General features: G+C 36.1%; 1 protein-coding gene across 1 annotated transcript in view; it reads left to right on the top strand.

The window, feature by feature from the left end:
• The window catches only part of QKI (QKI, KH domain containing RNA binding), a 152,072-nt gene extending 150,839 nt beyond the window's left edge, over positions 1–1,233 (top strand). The window contains exon 8 of the mRNA XM_044917503.1: positions 529–1,233. Coding sequence (XP_044773438.1) covers positions 529–575 — 47 coding nt within the window. The 3' untranslated portion in view covers positions 576–1,233. The remainder of the gene's footprint in view (positions 1–528) is intronic.
• Positions 1,234–14,540: the final 13,307 nt, after the last annotated feature.

Genomic DNA, 14,540 nt, shown 5'->3' with positions numbered 1-14,540 from the left:
TATATATATATATAAGTGGTAATTTGCTTTGTTTATGTATTCCACATACACAAAAACATAATCAGAATTTTTCTGAGTGATGATTTTATAAAAACCATCATTTGCATAATTTGCATAAGAAACTTAATACAATTTTAATCAAAATTTAAAGTAATATCAAAAATGCTTTAAGATTCTGTATTTTGGGAGTACTTCCTATGAAGTGGTATGACTACATTGTGTTAAGTATTTATTTTCTTCTTTAATTTTGGAATAGCAGTTTTTGTTTTAAATAAAATTCCACTTATTTTAAGAAATTCAGGGAAGATTTGGTCACATTGAAGATACAGTATTTTTGTAGTATTTATAAACTATCCTAAATGATAGACTCTAGAAAGCATTTTTGTTACATGAAAGTAAGCCAGTCCATTATATAGATCATTTCAAATAACTCTGTGAACATTATACCTGCTGGGTTATGATTTATGAAGTGGCATGGAATCTACCTTTGCACTGAATATTTTTTCATTCACATCTCCTCTGCCTTAGTCACAATGGCAACAGTACAGAAAATTCTGTCAAACCTCAGAATATAGTAGAAATAATTAAGCTGTTGAATGAGTCTTAAAAATCATACTACTGTTAAGTGGACCAAGTTTGGTGAAGCAGAATGTGACAGAGGTTGATTTATAAGGAAGGAACAACTCGAGGACACTGGGGACGATAACTTTCCACTTGAGAACTACTTTATGTTTTACTGTAATTTTTTAATTTTTTTTGTTCTGTTTGTTGTTTTGCAAAAGAAAATAGTATTTACAGGTGGCTTCTTTTAAAATATAAAATATAAAGCAGGAATGTATATGAAATGTCAGATTTTATTGTATTTGCAGAGTATTAGCTTTGAAATTGAATAAAGAAAGCTGTTTGTAGTTTTAAAATGCCTTATTGGTATCAATTAGAAATTTCTTCTATTTTTTGATGTACTTAGAGCTTTTTGAGTATAGAATTTTAAATGGCAGGATTTTACAGTGTTTACATGCAAGTGCATTTTATAAGTGTTCTATATGTGTAAAATAGTATTTTCAACTGGAAAGTGTTGGCCAGCGCAAAAGGCCTGGCCTTTTTCTGGTTCCCATGATGTTGCCTACACTGCTAGACTACAGTTTAGTATTGCTTTGTATCATAAGGCCAAGAAATTCCATGTTGTTTGTAAATAGAATAATTGAAAAAGCAATAAACATTTATTGAACAAAAGAAACCTTGTTTGGCCCAGAGTTTATGTTGAACCAAATTGTTCATAGAAATTTAAATTTCTTTAGATTCATTTCTGTTAATCATCAGTTATTAATAATCACATCCATCATTAATAGTTGCTTTAATGCTTGCATCTGAGAGAATACTAATGCTTAATAGCAGTCAGATACTGATAACTGCACTGACTGTTTCAGAATTCTGTATATCAAACCTATTCATTGTTGTTGTTCTCCAGTTTCCTTCATTGACTGCTACTAACTATTAGTTGTTAGTTGTATTTTATTTCTATTTTTTCTTGTTAACCAGTTTTTTTTTTTTTTTTTTTTTTTTTTTTTTTTGGGGGGGGGTTTTTGTTTTGTTTTTTGTTTCTAACCACCCAGCCGCCACCGGCAACTAACCTATGACCTTCTGACCTCTGAACTCTTCACCCAATGATGACCTGACCATGCCTGCCTGCTGATCAGTTAACTGGTAATCGCCTTTGCTTGCCTGTCGTCAGTGCAGCGAGCTGAGGCACTTTGTCCGTTCGTCTTACCATCTAACCAAACAAAAGACAAAGAAATTGTTGTCCTCCAACTCAGCTTTTGGTTTTTCTTTCTGTTTGGGTGAAAGTGGTTCTAGAACCTGCACTGAATAGTAGTAAAGCAATAAGGCCCAATTCATCCCACAGCACTGATCATCTTCTCATGTCCTACCCTAAGCGAACGGTAAGAAGGCCTCACTTCAGAAGGGGAGACAGATGGCCCTTAACTACTCAGTGACAGAGGCAGTTACTGTGAGAGACTTCTAGGAACCTTCTCATAGCGAGTCACAGCTCTCTGAATGTACCGTGTGATGATGCATCATGCATGAACCTTTGGTCAGGGATGTCATTGGTGAAGTGATTTCAAAAAGTATTCAAAATTTGATACGCTGTTTAGTCACTACAGTGCCCTCAAAGGGCAGAAGTTGCAGCCTTTTTTATATTGCCTGCCAAAATTTGAAGTATTAGAAGTGTGCCATGAGAGAAGAAACAAGGAATTTTGAGAAGTAATGCAAAGAACAAAACTGCAACACTATTTTTAAAAAGATAAATAATCTGAGTTAAAATTACTGAACCTTTATTTTACAACCTCCTTTAAAAAGTATATGAGAACAAGGTACATGCATTATGTGTCACATTACTGGGCAAACTGTTCAAATATTTTTTTTAAAACCTCCCTGTATAGAAAAAAAAAATCATTAAGGATGTAAAAGCCATGCTTGCCTATTTGCTGTATACATGTAATGAAATTGTAGATAAAGTGTAGTGCATTGAAACAAATGAACAAAAAGTAGATACTTTTACTATACAAGGGTGCTGGTGCAGAAAAAAATATATATATTTTTGGAAATGTAGCATTTTATACTTTCAAGTGTTATAAAAAAAAAGAAAAAGAACAAAGAAACCCTTTATTTCATTAAATGATTTTTTCTGGTGGTTGTCAAGAAACAAAAGACCAAAAGAGCCTTTTTGTCTTTCTTTTTTATTTTTTAAGTATTGGAATAAGTCTAAAGAAAAGAAAGTGCCTTATTTTCCTTCATGGTCATTTAGTCAAGTGTCTTGTAAGATCAGCTCCTCCCTCAGAATACAAGTTAATGCATGTTACTCAGTCGCCCGCCCAGTATGTGAAAGAAGATTTGAGGGGAGACAAATGAGTTGATGGTTTGAATTACATGATTTTTGCCACGTTACCTTGATAGAAATTTGCCAAATCTGATACTGTGAAAAAATTTGATAACTTTTCTAATGGTCAAGTAAGTTTTAAAACACCATTCTTTTAAAATCATAATCGAGTGCTTTTGGTTATTGTGATATTTAAACAGTAGCCCACAGGTTCTGAGATAAAAATTATGTGTGATCTGAACGTTTACAGACAAAAGTAAAACTTTATTTTATTCAGAGAAGGAGGGGTGTGTTGGATTTTTTCTTATTAAATTGGAGATAATAGTATTCTTAGCAAACTTTTTCACAGAAATGAATCTTTATGATTTTCACTCTGGATAACAGTATTTTTTTAGTGGCCCAAATCTAATCAGACTTCTTTCTACCAGACCAGATCACTTGGGTAGTCTGTATCTTTTTGCTGGTTTAAGTAACCTAAGAGGCCCCCACCCCCCACACACCTTTTTTTTTTTTAAACTTAAAAAAAAAAACAAAACAAAAACTGGCATCATTGTGCATGTAAATGCCCAACTACCTGTGAGTTTAAGCTTCCAATTTCTCATGAAATTCAGTTAGTTTTGTAGTTGAAGCAATTTGTGCACAGAGCCGACTACTTCTAAACACTTAAATAATCCTTAACTGTTCAGTACCAGATGTGGCAAATATCAAGTGGCAGTGGATCCCCAGCTCATCAGCTCATTCCCTCTTGCATACCTTCACGGCTTCACAGTCAAAGGTCAGCAGTAAGCTCAGTAAGCACCTTCGTGGTGACCTCCTCCATCATCTTGTCTCACTTGGAAACCGTTTTCAGTTTATTTACTATGCAATAGACATTCATTGTTTTGTATTCAGCTAGCGTTGGTTTAATGTGCCACTGCTTTGTCTTTCTGTTACATATACAGTTGTTTTGATTTATTTACAATATATGCTGTGCCATTTTGATTTTTATTTTGTTTGGTTGGTTGAATAAATTTGCGACACTCAAACACTTGAGGTGATAGTAGTTTAAAAACAATACCAGTATTTGATCCAGTTTCATCTCAACTACGTTATAGCTGGACATTTTAGATGTTTATCAAAGGTCTTTTATGGGGAAGAAAGTAAATGTATGAAATAAATGTGTGACATTTATGAGTAATGTTGGCTCTGAACAAACTTTTGAAAACTTAGTTGATAAAATTTTGGATCAACTGAAAAAAAAAAGCATGACTTTTGAAATCTCTGAATGCCTTGGTTCTCAGTATTATCATTCTTTATTGAATTTATTTCTTATTAAAATATGTAGTTTTTAAGACTTCTTTTCTGACAGTATTATGTAATTTTTTAGCGTGGGTAGACGGGGGTGTCGCTGGTATGTTACCGTACAGCTGACTTGTATTTTTGTCAATTCTTTATTATCTTAGTAGTTTCATGCTATGTATGTATCATAACCAACCTATTGCCTATGAGAAACATGTAAGATAATGTATTTACAGCCATTGTTACAAGTTTATAATGTATTTTTCTATCTTGTTTTATATGTATGTTATATAACATTCAAAAAGAATTTTTTTCTTGATTGAGAAAAGGATACAAAATGCAGAATCCACAATTTTGATAACTGAAAATTGCCAATTGTTTTGCAGTACTTTATTATATTGGGTGTCTTGTCTTTCTTGGGCTTTTAGTTAGCTAATGAATGAATACATTAGACACTTTCGGGTTTTAGTTGGGATTTTACATAGCTTGCATTTTAATTCTTTGGTTCTTTGCTGTTTCTATTAACCCATAGCATTATTTTAATAAATGTTATAATACCAACCTACTAACTCTGGACTATGTCTGTTTATTAACCTTTTCGTATTTAATTAAAATAAACAAATAAAGACAAAAGAATGTAAAGTCTTGAGTTACTGGACTAACCCTGAAGAACGTGACCACAGATAACATAGCGTGACTTGTTTTTATGTTGTTTGTCAGCTGACAATTGCGCACACTACTGTTAAAATGGCTTTGGTTATTCTGGCCTTTTACCTTGGGGGGTAGGTGCCAGTAGAGATGGGGAACAAAGTAGCATCGGTCTGAGGCATTCTTCTAGTCTTGCCACTTGCCTTTCAGCCTCTTGCATTTACTAATTCCACACTTTCTTTTTTTTTCCTTCTCCAAAATAATCACTGTCTGCTCACAGCGTAAAGAGATTCGTTGTGATGATATACCCCAAAAAACCAGTTTGATTCTTTGTTGAACCATTTCTTTTCATTTCTGTTAAGTAGGTAATTTTATGGTCACATTATAAAGCAAAGAATCTGATGAGGCTTTGTCTTTATTCACATTTGTGTTTTAATCAGGCACTTTTCCTTTATAAAGTGTTGAACTGTTCCAGCCGGTGTTCCTTTTGGGGTGGGGGGTAGGGGTTGGGGGGCTCAACCAGGTAAAGCCAAAGGTAGAGTGGCTCTGTTTCTCAGAACAGTCCAAAGTAAGCCATTAATAATGACAATGTACCCTGCCTCTCTCTTCTTGTAACCCCTAGGGAGAGATGAGACGGCATCCTTGAGTTTTCCTGAGGTGTTCTTTCTCTCTCACCCTCTTCCAAAATACAGCCAGAATACTCCATTAATACAAGAAGTTTAAGGGAGAATGACAGTGGCATTTGAGAAGTTACATCTCATTCATTTCTTGCATGCAAATCAATTTAAGATTTATTAAATATCTTCATGCTTTTCTTGGCTGCAACTTAGGTAAATTGATCTCCACATATGAATTCTTTAACTCTGGAGGTACATTTTTATTTCACAGATACTGGTAATTTCCTTTTCTGTGAAATAGTTCTCCTGGATAATAAGTTCTCAGGATGAATTTTTATGTTTGTAAATAATGGCTTATTTTTGTAAATTACACTTTATTTATTTTAAAGTTCTAAAACTTGGGGCTGAAAGTTACATGTTATAAAAGACATAACTATACCGATACGCTATTAACCAGACTGTCAGAGTACTCCCATATTTATATATTCCCATAGAATATCTACATAAATGAATTACATATAATAGTGATAGCAGCTAATTTAATCATAGAGATGTTTGGCTCAAATACAGTTGTTTATTTGATGGGGGGGGTCGTGTATTTCTGTTAGGTAGACAGAGCTTTAATATGCTACTATCTGTAAACATTCTCATTGCCGTACAGTTCGTATATTATTTTGTAAAAATTTGAAGATACTTGTCAAGCTGCTAATCCATAAGTCATCATGGTATCGTGTCACTTAAATTGATGAATTTCTATGCAACTCACTACACATTCTCTGAAGCCTCTGAATACAGTCTCATCTCATTTTCAGTTAATGGTACTTCATGTATAAGTATGTCATAATGTCACCTTTTATGTTGGAAAAGTTGTAAAGGACTTTTTAAAAGGTGGAAAAAGTACAAATCCCATTTTAATACAAGTTGTAATAGTATTAAAAATGAAACTACCAAATTCTTAGAACGATAAAATGCTAAGTCTGTTGTTTTATACTATCATTTGACAAAACAATTGGAAGTTAAGCTTTCAGCCGAGAAGTTGGTAAAAATGTACTTAGTAGTTAAGCATGTTTTTCTCGAGCAAAGTGTCAGGACGAACGTAGCATGAAAGCAGATACACACACAGAGTCCTCCCGGAGCCGCTGAAGCATTCTGTTCACAAAGGCAAGACGTGTACGGTCATACACAAAAGAGGTGGTTAAGGTTTTCTAAAAAAAAAAAAAAAAAAATTAAAAATACTAGATAAATAGGATCTAAATTTTCTAGTGCAGTGAAAGCAGACAATAGGTTTAAATGAAATTGCTTGTTACCAAATCAAGAATCTTCTTTACCATTGAAGCCTAATGACACTTTTAGATATCCTGTATGACAGTTCAGGGTTTCTCCAGTTTTTTGTTGTTTTTCATTTGCTTGTTTGGGATAAAATGTCTGTCTCTATTCCTTTGTAACAATTAGCTATTTTAGGATTTCTAGCAAATGATTTTTAGTAGAATGAAATGTAATGCTAAATTATAATAGCAAAAATGACTCAAAACTTTTTCAACTCACAAACTTTTTAGAAGTGCCCAAGGTAGTTTTTTTAACATTGTCACAAATCCCTTAATATCTTTATCTAAAATAGAAAAAAAATTACATTTTATAGGCAACACTTTTAGAAATATTCATATGGTACACACATGTAATTTTGTCTGTGGTTTCTTTCATAAAAAATTAATTTGAAATGCCTTTGTTATAAAGAGACTTAAAATTCTATGCCTACCTGGTACTCAATGCTGAATCAAACTGGTTCACCTAAGCATAGTGCTCTCCTGTCTGTGTTTCTGCTGCACTAATTGCCAGGGGCGGGAGACAAGGAGGAAGAATTAATTCAGATTAGAAGTGGATGGTAGGTGCAGCAAATAGCAACACAATGTTGATTTCGCATTGCTTATGATTTTGCTCTCCCTTCTTGGCAAAAGACATCACCTTGTGGAAAAAGCTCAGCTCCCAGGGTGAAAAACTATATATATATATATATATATATATAATATATATATAATTTTAAATGCTATTATTGAGAAGTTTTGATTACCAAATACATCTTTATGGTTTATACTGTAGTGGTGTGTATAAGACATTTAGAACTTTACTTGTGGAAATTGTATATATAGAGAAAAGTTTGCATAGGTCTCAAATCACATGTGAATGGAGAACCACGTATGACTGACTACATGAAGTGCAATAAACCCGACTGGAAAACATGCATATGCTTCATGCTGTCAAGCCAACTGCAGCTGAAAGTGCTGCTTACGCTCCCTCCCCCCTCCAGAAACATCAGAATAAGAATGCACATTTTCCTTTTTGGTTTTTGATGCTTTTAACACAATTTAAAAGAAAAGATAGTCTGACATTATGGAGCTCTATCACTTAACTGGAAGGTGATTATACTATTTGCCTTGATTTCAGTGATGAAAAGGAAATCAATAAACAGACTCTTACAGTGTCCTCAGCTGGATGTACATACAAAAAACAAGTTACCATTTCTAATTGAGAAACAGGTACAATTTGTAGTCTTTACACGTAAGAAAAAGGAATGCTGCCAAATCTCGGTCTTGTCAGTCCTATGAAAAGGACTAGTCTCATCAATTTCTTGAACAAAGCAGAACTGATAAAAAGATTGTTCCCAGTAGTTTAAAACCTGTTCTCTTAAAATGTCATCTTGACACCCAAGTTTTATGACTCCCCTGTACCTGCAGTTTCCCAGTTCTTGTCCATATGATCTCCAAATTTCTTCTTTCTGATCACAAGAACCCTCTTTGGCTTTGGCAGTGTTTTTTTCACACACTTCTGAAAGTAGCTGGCAAAGGTAAGATCCAGAGCACGAGATGTGTGTGCTAGCAGCCCACAGAGGGAGTTTGATCTGGCCCATACGGTGTTGCTGTTGTTTTAACTACCTTCCATCATTTAAAAATTAGACTTAAAAATACATGTTTTCACAAGGTCTGCACTTCAAAATACTTAGAATGCTGAAGGCTGCATTCTCAGGTGGTAGCCATCAAGATAAAAATGAGTAATTTTGATGCTCCCTTTAAACCATGCACTCCCCAGTTTATCATCACCCCTCCTCCGCCCCGTGCCCCAACACACACACACACACACACACACACACACGCACACACACACTCTCCTTACTGCCCTTGGTTTCACAACTAACTTGATTTCCTTCATCCTATCTTGCTTTAATTTTTACCCTCATCTCCCTGGCTCCTGTGGGTATCTAAGCTTGCCTCACCAGATCCAGAAAATAATTCTGACTTCAAGCATCAAACTAGCTTCTCAAAAGGTATAATTTGTAAAGCAGGTTTTAATATTTTTTTCTTCCTGGAAAAGTCGGATGAGTATGTTTCTAAATAAATTATTAGTCTATCATTCATGTTATATTAATATTAGGGAGGAATTTCTATTGAGTGAGTGAAGGGAGTAGATGACATTTGGGTTTCCTTCCTAATGTAATTTTTTATAATTACCAGCTACCTCTTTATAGTAACTCTCTGTGGTCTTGTTAGAAGACAGTTATAAACTAATCGAACATTTAACAATTATGTTAAAAATACTCCACAGCTAAAAGAAAATATTAGTGATAGTTTGTGATTACACTTTTCCAGAAGATGTATATTAAAATTAGGTTTTTCCAGTTATGCTATTTTGTGAAGTATATAGAGGACACACCATCATAAAAGTGCTTGTACATATGTGCTATACAACAGTTCAGTTTCAGAGAGCATCTCAAAATTAGGATGAAATTGTAACTATTGATCCTTTTTTTTTTTTTAATGTATGCTCCTGTTATGTAACTGGATATTACTTATTCTCTGGTTACTTAACTGGGTACTAAGGAAAGTCATGGGAAAGAATGGTTAAGATCAAATACTAAGAGAAGAAAATATTTGCAGATGAATCCACAAGATTTTCTTGCAGAACTGTTGGAGTTGATACTAAAAATTTCATGATCATTCATTTACTTAGAACTTCTATCAAGGTTGGGAACGAATAAAATAACATGGTTATGCTTGAAACCTGAATTTTGAAAGCTGCTCTTAATCACAGTGTTTTAAATTTTGTCTTATAAAATTAAAACAGATAAGTAGTGTAAATGGAAGGTTGCCTTGAATACATTCTAATTAAATGATTTATGTTAATGAGTGTTGCTTTTGCCCATTGTTTTCTCAGTGAGGTAAAAAACACTGAAAAGTTGTTCAAAGCTTAAACTTAAGATTTCTAGTTGGGAAAACTTAAAACTTGAAGTTAGTGGGTGGAGTTCGTATGAACACACCTACCTAAGACTCTGAAGTCTAAATTGGAATGTTGGAAGAAAACCAAACTCACAAATCGAACATACAGATGCCTAAACTGCTGTTTAAGCATCAGTTTGCCCCCCCCGGGGTGGGGGGGTGGCGCTGTTAGCAGTAAAGTTGGATTTTTAAGTCAAAGGAAAAAATTAAACTGGGAAAGTCTGATTTCACATCTGGAAGTAGTCTCTCATCACTAAATTATCACTGTCGGTTCTAAAATGAATTAGATACCTCCCATTGCTCTTGGAGCGCATAATAAAATCAGTCTGGCATGGGGACACACAAAAGAAAAAAGCAAAAATGTAGTTTAAGTTTTCGGTACTCCAAAGGCCACTGCATCTTCATTGAATGTGAGTATTTGACAGAGATTTTGTACTATTCAACAAAAATCACTGATGTGGACTCCACCAAGTGCCTGTATACCATTTAATAAATACCAGAAAGTCCTTTTATATATATCTTGACTCCTTCAAAGAGCCGTTAACCCACGTTTTTCCAAACTGCTTGTTACAGTGTACTGAGGATTCTCTGTCCCCATCCTTGGCTCCATTCTAGACACTTGCCAGCAAAGAAAAGTTGTTGAATCACATGGCATAGATTGTATCCGAACTAAAACTAGTAAGAAGTAATTGCCAGGAGGCATAACTTGTTTTAATTACTGGAATACGTGGGCGATATTTTTATCTGTAGAACTCCACATCCAGGCCAATACACAATCAACTGCAGCCAGCAAGAGCGTGCATCGTTACAGGAAGTACTGGGGAGCTCATTCTTTCCGTACCTCAGTACCCCCTAACTTCAAGGAGCGTACACTTTCAGGACCAAATCGAACACTGCTAATATAAGGAAAGGAAAAAACCATGTAAATTTAAGTAATTTACCAATCAAAAAATGAAGTTCGTTACCACATGAGCTCCCATTTCTTAAGTGTTGTTTCATTTGTCATCCTACCAGACCCAAAGCGATAACCTAACTCTGCTGTGAGGTCTGTCTTACCCTTTGGAGCTGCTTGCTCTCTTGAGAGTTGGGTAACAGCGTCACAATGAGCCATCTCATAGGTGGTAAGGAATGCCTTCCGATCTTTATGCCCAGTAGGCTCCCTTGCTTCTCCTTTATGGCCTGCATTACTGCCTGTTTTCCCTATGAAAATTTCTTGTATAGAAACTCTTCGTCGAACTGTGGTAATGACATTAAAATACAGAAATGCCAGGGGACAGTTGGTGGGCTGTATATTAGAAAAGTTTGTTGTGGGACCAAATCATATAACGATGGCTTTAAAAATCAAATGTTAGATCCAAGACACTAAAAAGTATCCCATCAGGAGTCATGTCTGTCTTGCACTCGGTGTTTTACTCATATTGATGAATATCAGCTCTGCAGTCAACTTTTTTGAGTGCTTAACTGAATCGGATGCATGGTGTTAATCTAGATGCTATGATCAGTATACGATTCAATAAAATCAGTGACATAAAGTTAACAGAAATAACCATTTCTCTCTATATCGAAATGCATTAAAACCAAACTTGGGCATAAATTTTGTTATCCAAAGATGGTAAAACCATGTAATAAAATAGATTAATGCTTTAGAGTCAGAAACCAAACCATACACATTGAATATCCATGTCCTTTCAAAAATGCTCCCCTGGTGACCTGTTTGGGAGATTTTGCTGTTGTTATTCTAGTTACTGATAAGTCTCAAATATGTGGTCTGGGTAGATAGCATTATAAGGAATTTTAATGGAAGACATCTTTCATTGTACAAGGAATTTTTATTTTTTAAAGATTTTATTTAGTTGAAAGAGAGCACGAGAGAGACCACAAGCAGGGGGAGTGGCAGAGGGAGAGGGAGAAGCAGGCTCCCCGCCAAGCAGGAGCCCAGTGTGGGGCTCGATCCCAGGACCCTGAGATCATGACCTGAGGCAAAGGCAGCCGCTTAACCGACTGAGCCACCCAGGTGCCCCACTGTACAGGAATTTTTAGAAACAAAATTTATATATGTTTTACTGCCACCCTTAAGTTAAATGTTCATCAAACAAAACAGCTCTAAGAAATTTAAAGGTAAAATATTTACAAGAGACCACAAATGAAAAACCATGGAGATAAGTACATAATGTGTATGCTGTGTGTTAATTTTTTAATTTATGTTTTAGAGCAGTATAAGCTTGCTGTCCCCAGTCGCACTGTGGGCTTATGTTGCCAAAAGCGTCCGAGTGTCAAAAAGCTGGTGTATTGCAAACCAAACTGGAAACAAACTATTCCTTAGGATTTTATGTGCTTTGTCAAAGGGAATATACAAAGTGCATTCATTGTCAAAGATTTCAATTCCACATTACATTATAACACAGCAAGTTAATTTGGAATATGTGTCTTTACAGAGATAAATTAATAATAAGGGGGAGAAAATGGTTTGCGAGGAGGCCTGGCCCCCGCCCCCAACCCCCGTGGCTCAGGTCGGTTCCCCAGAACAGGGCCTCCCAGAGTTTCTCCACTCACGCCAGTGAATCTAGACAATAGCTAAATGGGTCACTGGGGGCAATTGATGAGGCAGGCGGCTCACAGAGGAGTCATCACCTGAGTGGACGGCAGTATTTCGGATGCATTTTGTACCCAGGGGTGGGGATCCGGGCAAAGTGAACCAGCCTCTGTGTGGGAAGGTGGCACCAGGAGTGATCACCAGCTCAAAGGCGAAAGTTCAGAGTTGAATATAACATGATTTGAAAACTAATATTGTTAACTGCCTACTATATTTAGAACGAGGCAAATGTCACGTGCTTCACTACTTGAAATTCGTAAGAATTTTTGGTAATAGAAAGTGAAGTGAATCTGTTTTTCTGAACAAAACATAAGCTGTTATCTACAGGACCTGATCTTTGGCCTTCCTGGTACCAAGTATATGTGTTCTATTCATAAATCGTTAGTCACCTACTTCTGCGTCAGAGCAGTAGAACATTTTACCAAGAGTTGACCTACGGGGAAATTATTTTACGCCACTGCATATGTTTATGAGAAAGCTAGAGAGACATAAAGACTTAGAAAATTCTCAGTATAATAAAATGAGCTTTATTCTCACCTTGGTTAAGCACGAGCTAAAACTATTTCTAGCACGTGGCTCCCTCCACGAAACAAAAGCACATTAGTGAGACAAACCATACCTATTGTTCCAGACTCGTGCTCTTGGAGGGCTTCCAGCCAACCCAGTCCACAGCTGGTCACTCTTCTAGAGAATCCTGGCAATGCTCTCACGTCCTGCATGCTGACCTCCCCACTGTCATCTCTCCACACCCACTCTGCCCTCATGCTCTAGACTCTAGTGCTACTTGAATGACTGTTAGTCAAATAGATATGCTCTTCCCCCCTGCAAGCTTGAAGCACACTACCTATCTCCTCTGAATACCCTCTATTGGCTTCCTACTTTTGCTGTCTAACTGGACCTTGTTTTTTAGCACTTACGTCAGAAAGTCTTCTCTGAACTGCCAAATGGGCTCCAAGTATCTCATGGCTCCGAAAATGCAGAGTGGGAGTGTTTATGGCACTTTTCACACTCTGCTGTGTCTGTCTCCAGGCCCACCTCCCCAGCACATCATGATGTCCTTGAGACAGGAACCGTGATTTATCCATCTGATATTGTAGCACCTAGCTTCTAACACTTCAAAGATAATTAATAGATGATGGTCCTAAACTGAATGACAGATTTCTGTTTCTGGTAATATGGCAGACTGGGTAGTAAAATATTTGTTCCCACTGAAAATAGCAAAATATGTTGCATAAAATATATTGTCAAAATATTTTAATATTAAACATCATTGGTAAGAAATCCTCTGGCTAAAATTTAGATGATGGTATGAATCTAGCAGAGTAACTGGAGTTTTGAGACTGGGTCTTGCTAAGGGGTTATTTGCTAAGCCGAGAAACCGAAGCCTCAAATTTGTCACTTTGTGGGGCACAGAGTACAGGACTTAAGACCTGGGGCCAACCGAAGGTGGGAACTCTGAGACCCTCACTCTATAGAGCTGGACTCCTTAGTACAAGGTAGCTGAGAAAGGACTTGGCCACACAACACACAAAGGACCACAAGGAAAAATGCTGCTTGTAGCCTTGAGTGTGACTGGTGGAGAAAGAAATAAACTGACCCTGAGAAGTATATCCACAAGCTGCCTTCACACCAATTTGCTGCCTGGCTTCAAATCTTCTGGATGGATTAAAAAGCCAAATATTTTAGTTTAAAGGAGTACCTTACTAGCACCTTCTAGGAACAAACACAAATGCATCCTTTCAGGAAAAATCTCCTTTCGTCCCAAGCCTCAGACTTGCCACAAACACAATTCCAAGAAAAGCAAATGCATAAGCAAATAAGGAAATAAGGCAGCATGGTGTGTGTATGGGTATAAATACAGACAGAAATACAGAAGGAACAGTCACAAAGACTTCAAGCACAAGATGTACAGACACACCATACGATCTCTTTGTTTAACACATTTAAGGAAATAAAAGACCAGCTTGAAAATACATGTGGAGAACACAAAAACTATAAAGAATAACAAAGCACATATAATAAGAGAAAAATAAAATGCCTATTAGTGAAAATATATAATAATTGTAAGTAAAATCTCAATGCACAGATTTGACAAGAGCGTGGATACAACTGAAGAGACAATTAAGGAAGTGTCCAGATGTCACACGGGTAGATAATGTGAACGAGACATTGAAAAATATGAAGGTTGAGAGACTTCCACTAGAGTCAGGGTTCCAGTAAGAAAGAGAGGCATCATTTGGCAACGCCAGTAAGTGAAG

This window comes from Neomonachus schauinslandi, chromosome 8, assembly GCF_002201575.2.
Source record: "Neomonachus schauinslandi chromosome 8, ASM220157v2, whole genome shotgun sequence".
NCBI lineage: Eukaryota > Metazoa > Chordata > Mammalia > Carnivora > Phocidae > Neomonachus > Neomonachus schauinslandi.
The sequence above is the reverse complement of the archived record's forward strand: the minus strand, read 5'-3'. Positions and strand labels throughout refer to the sequence as shown.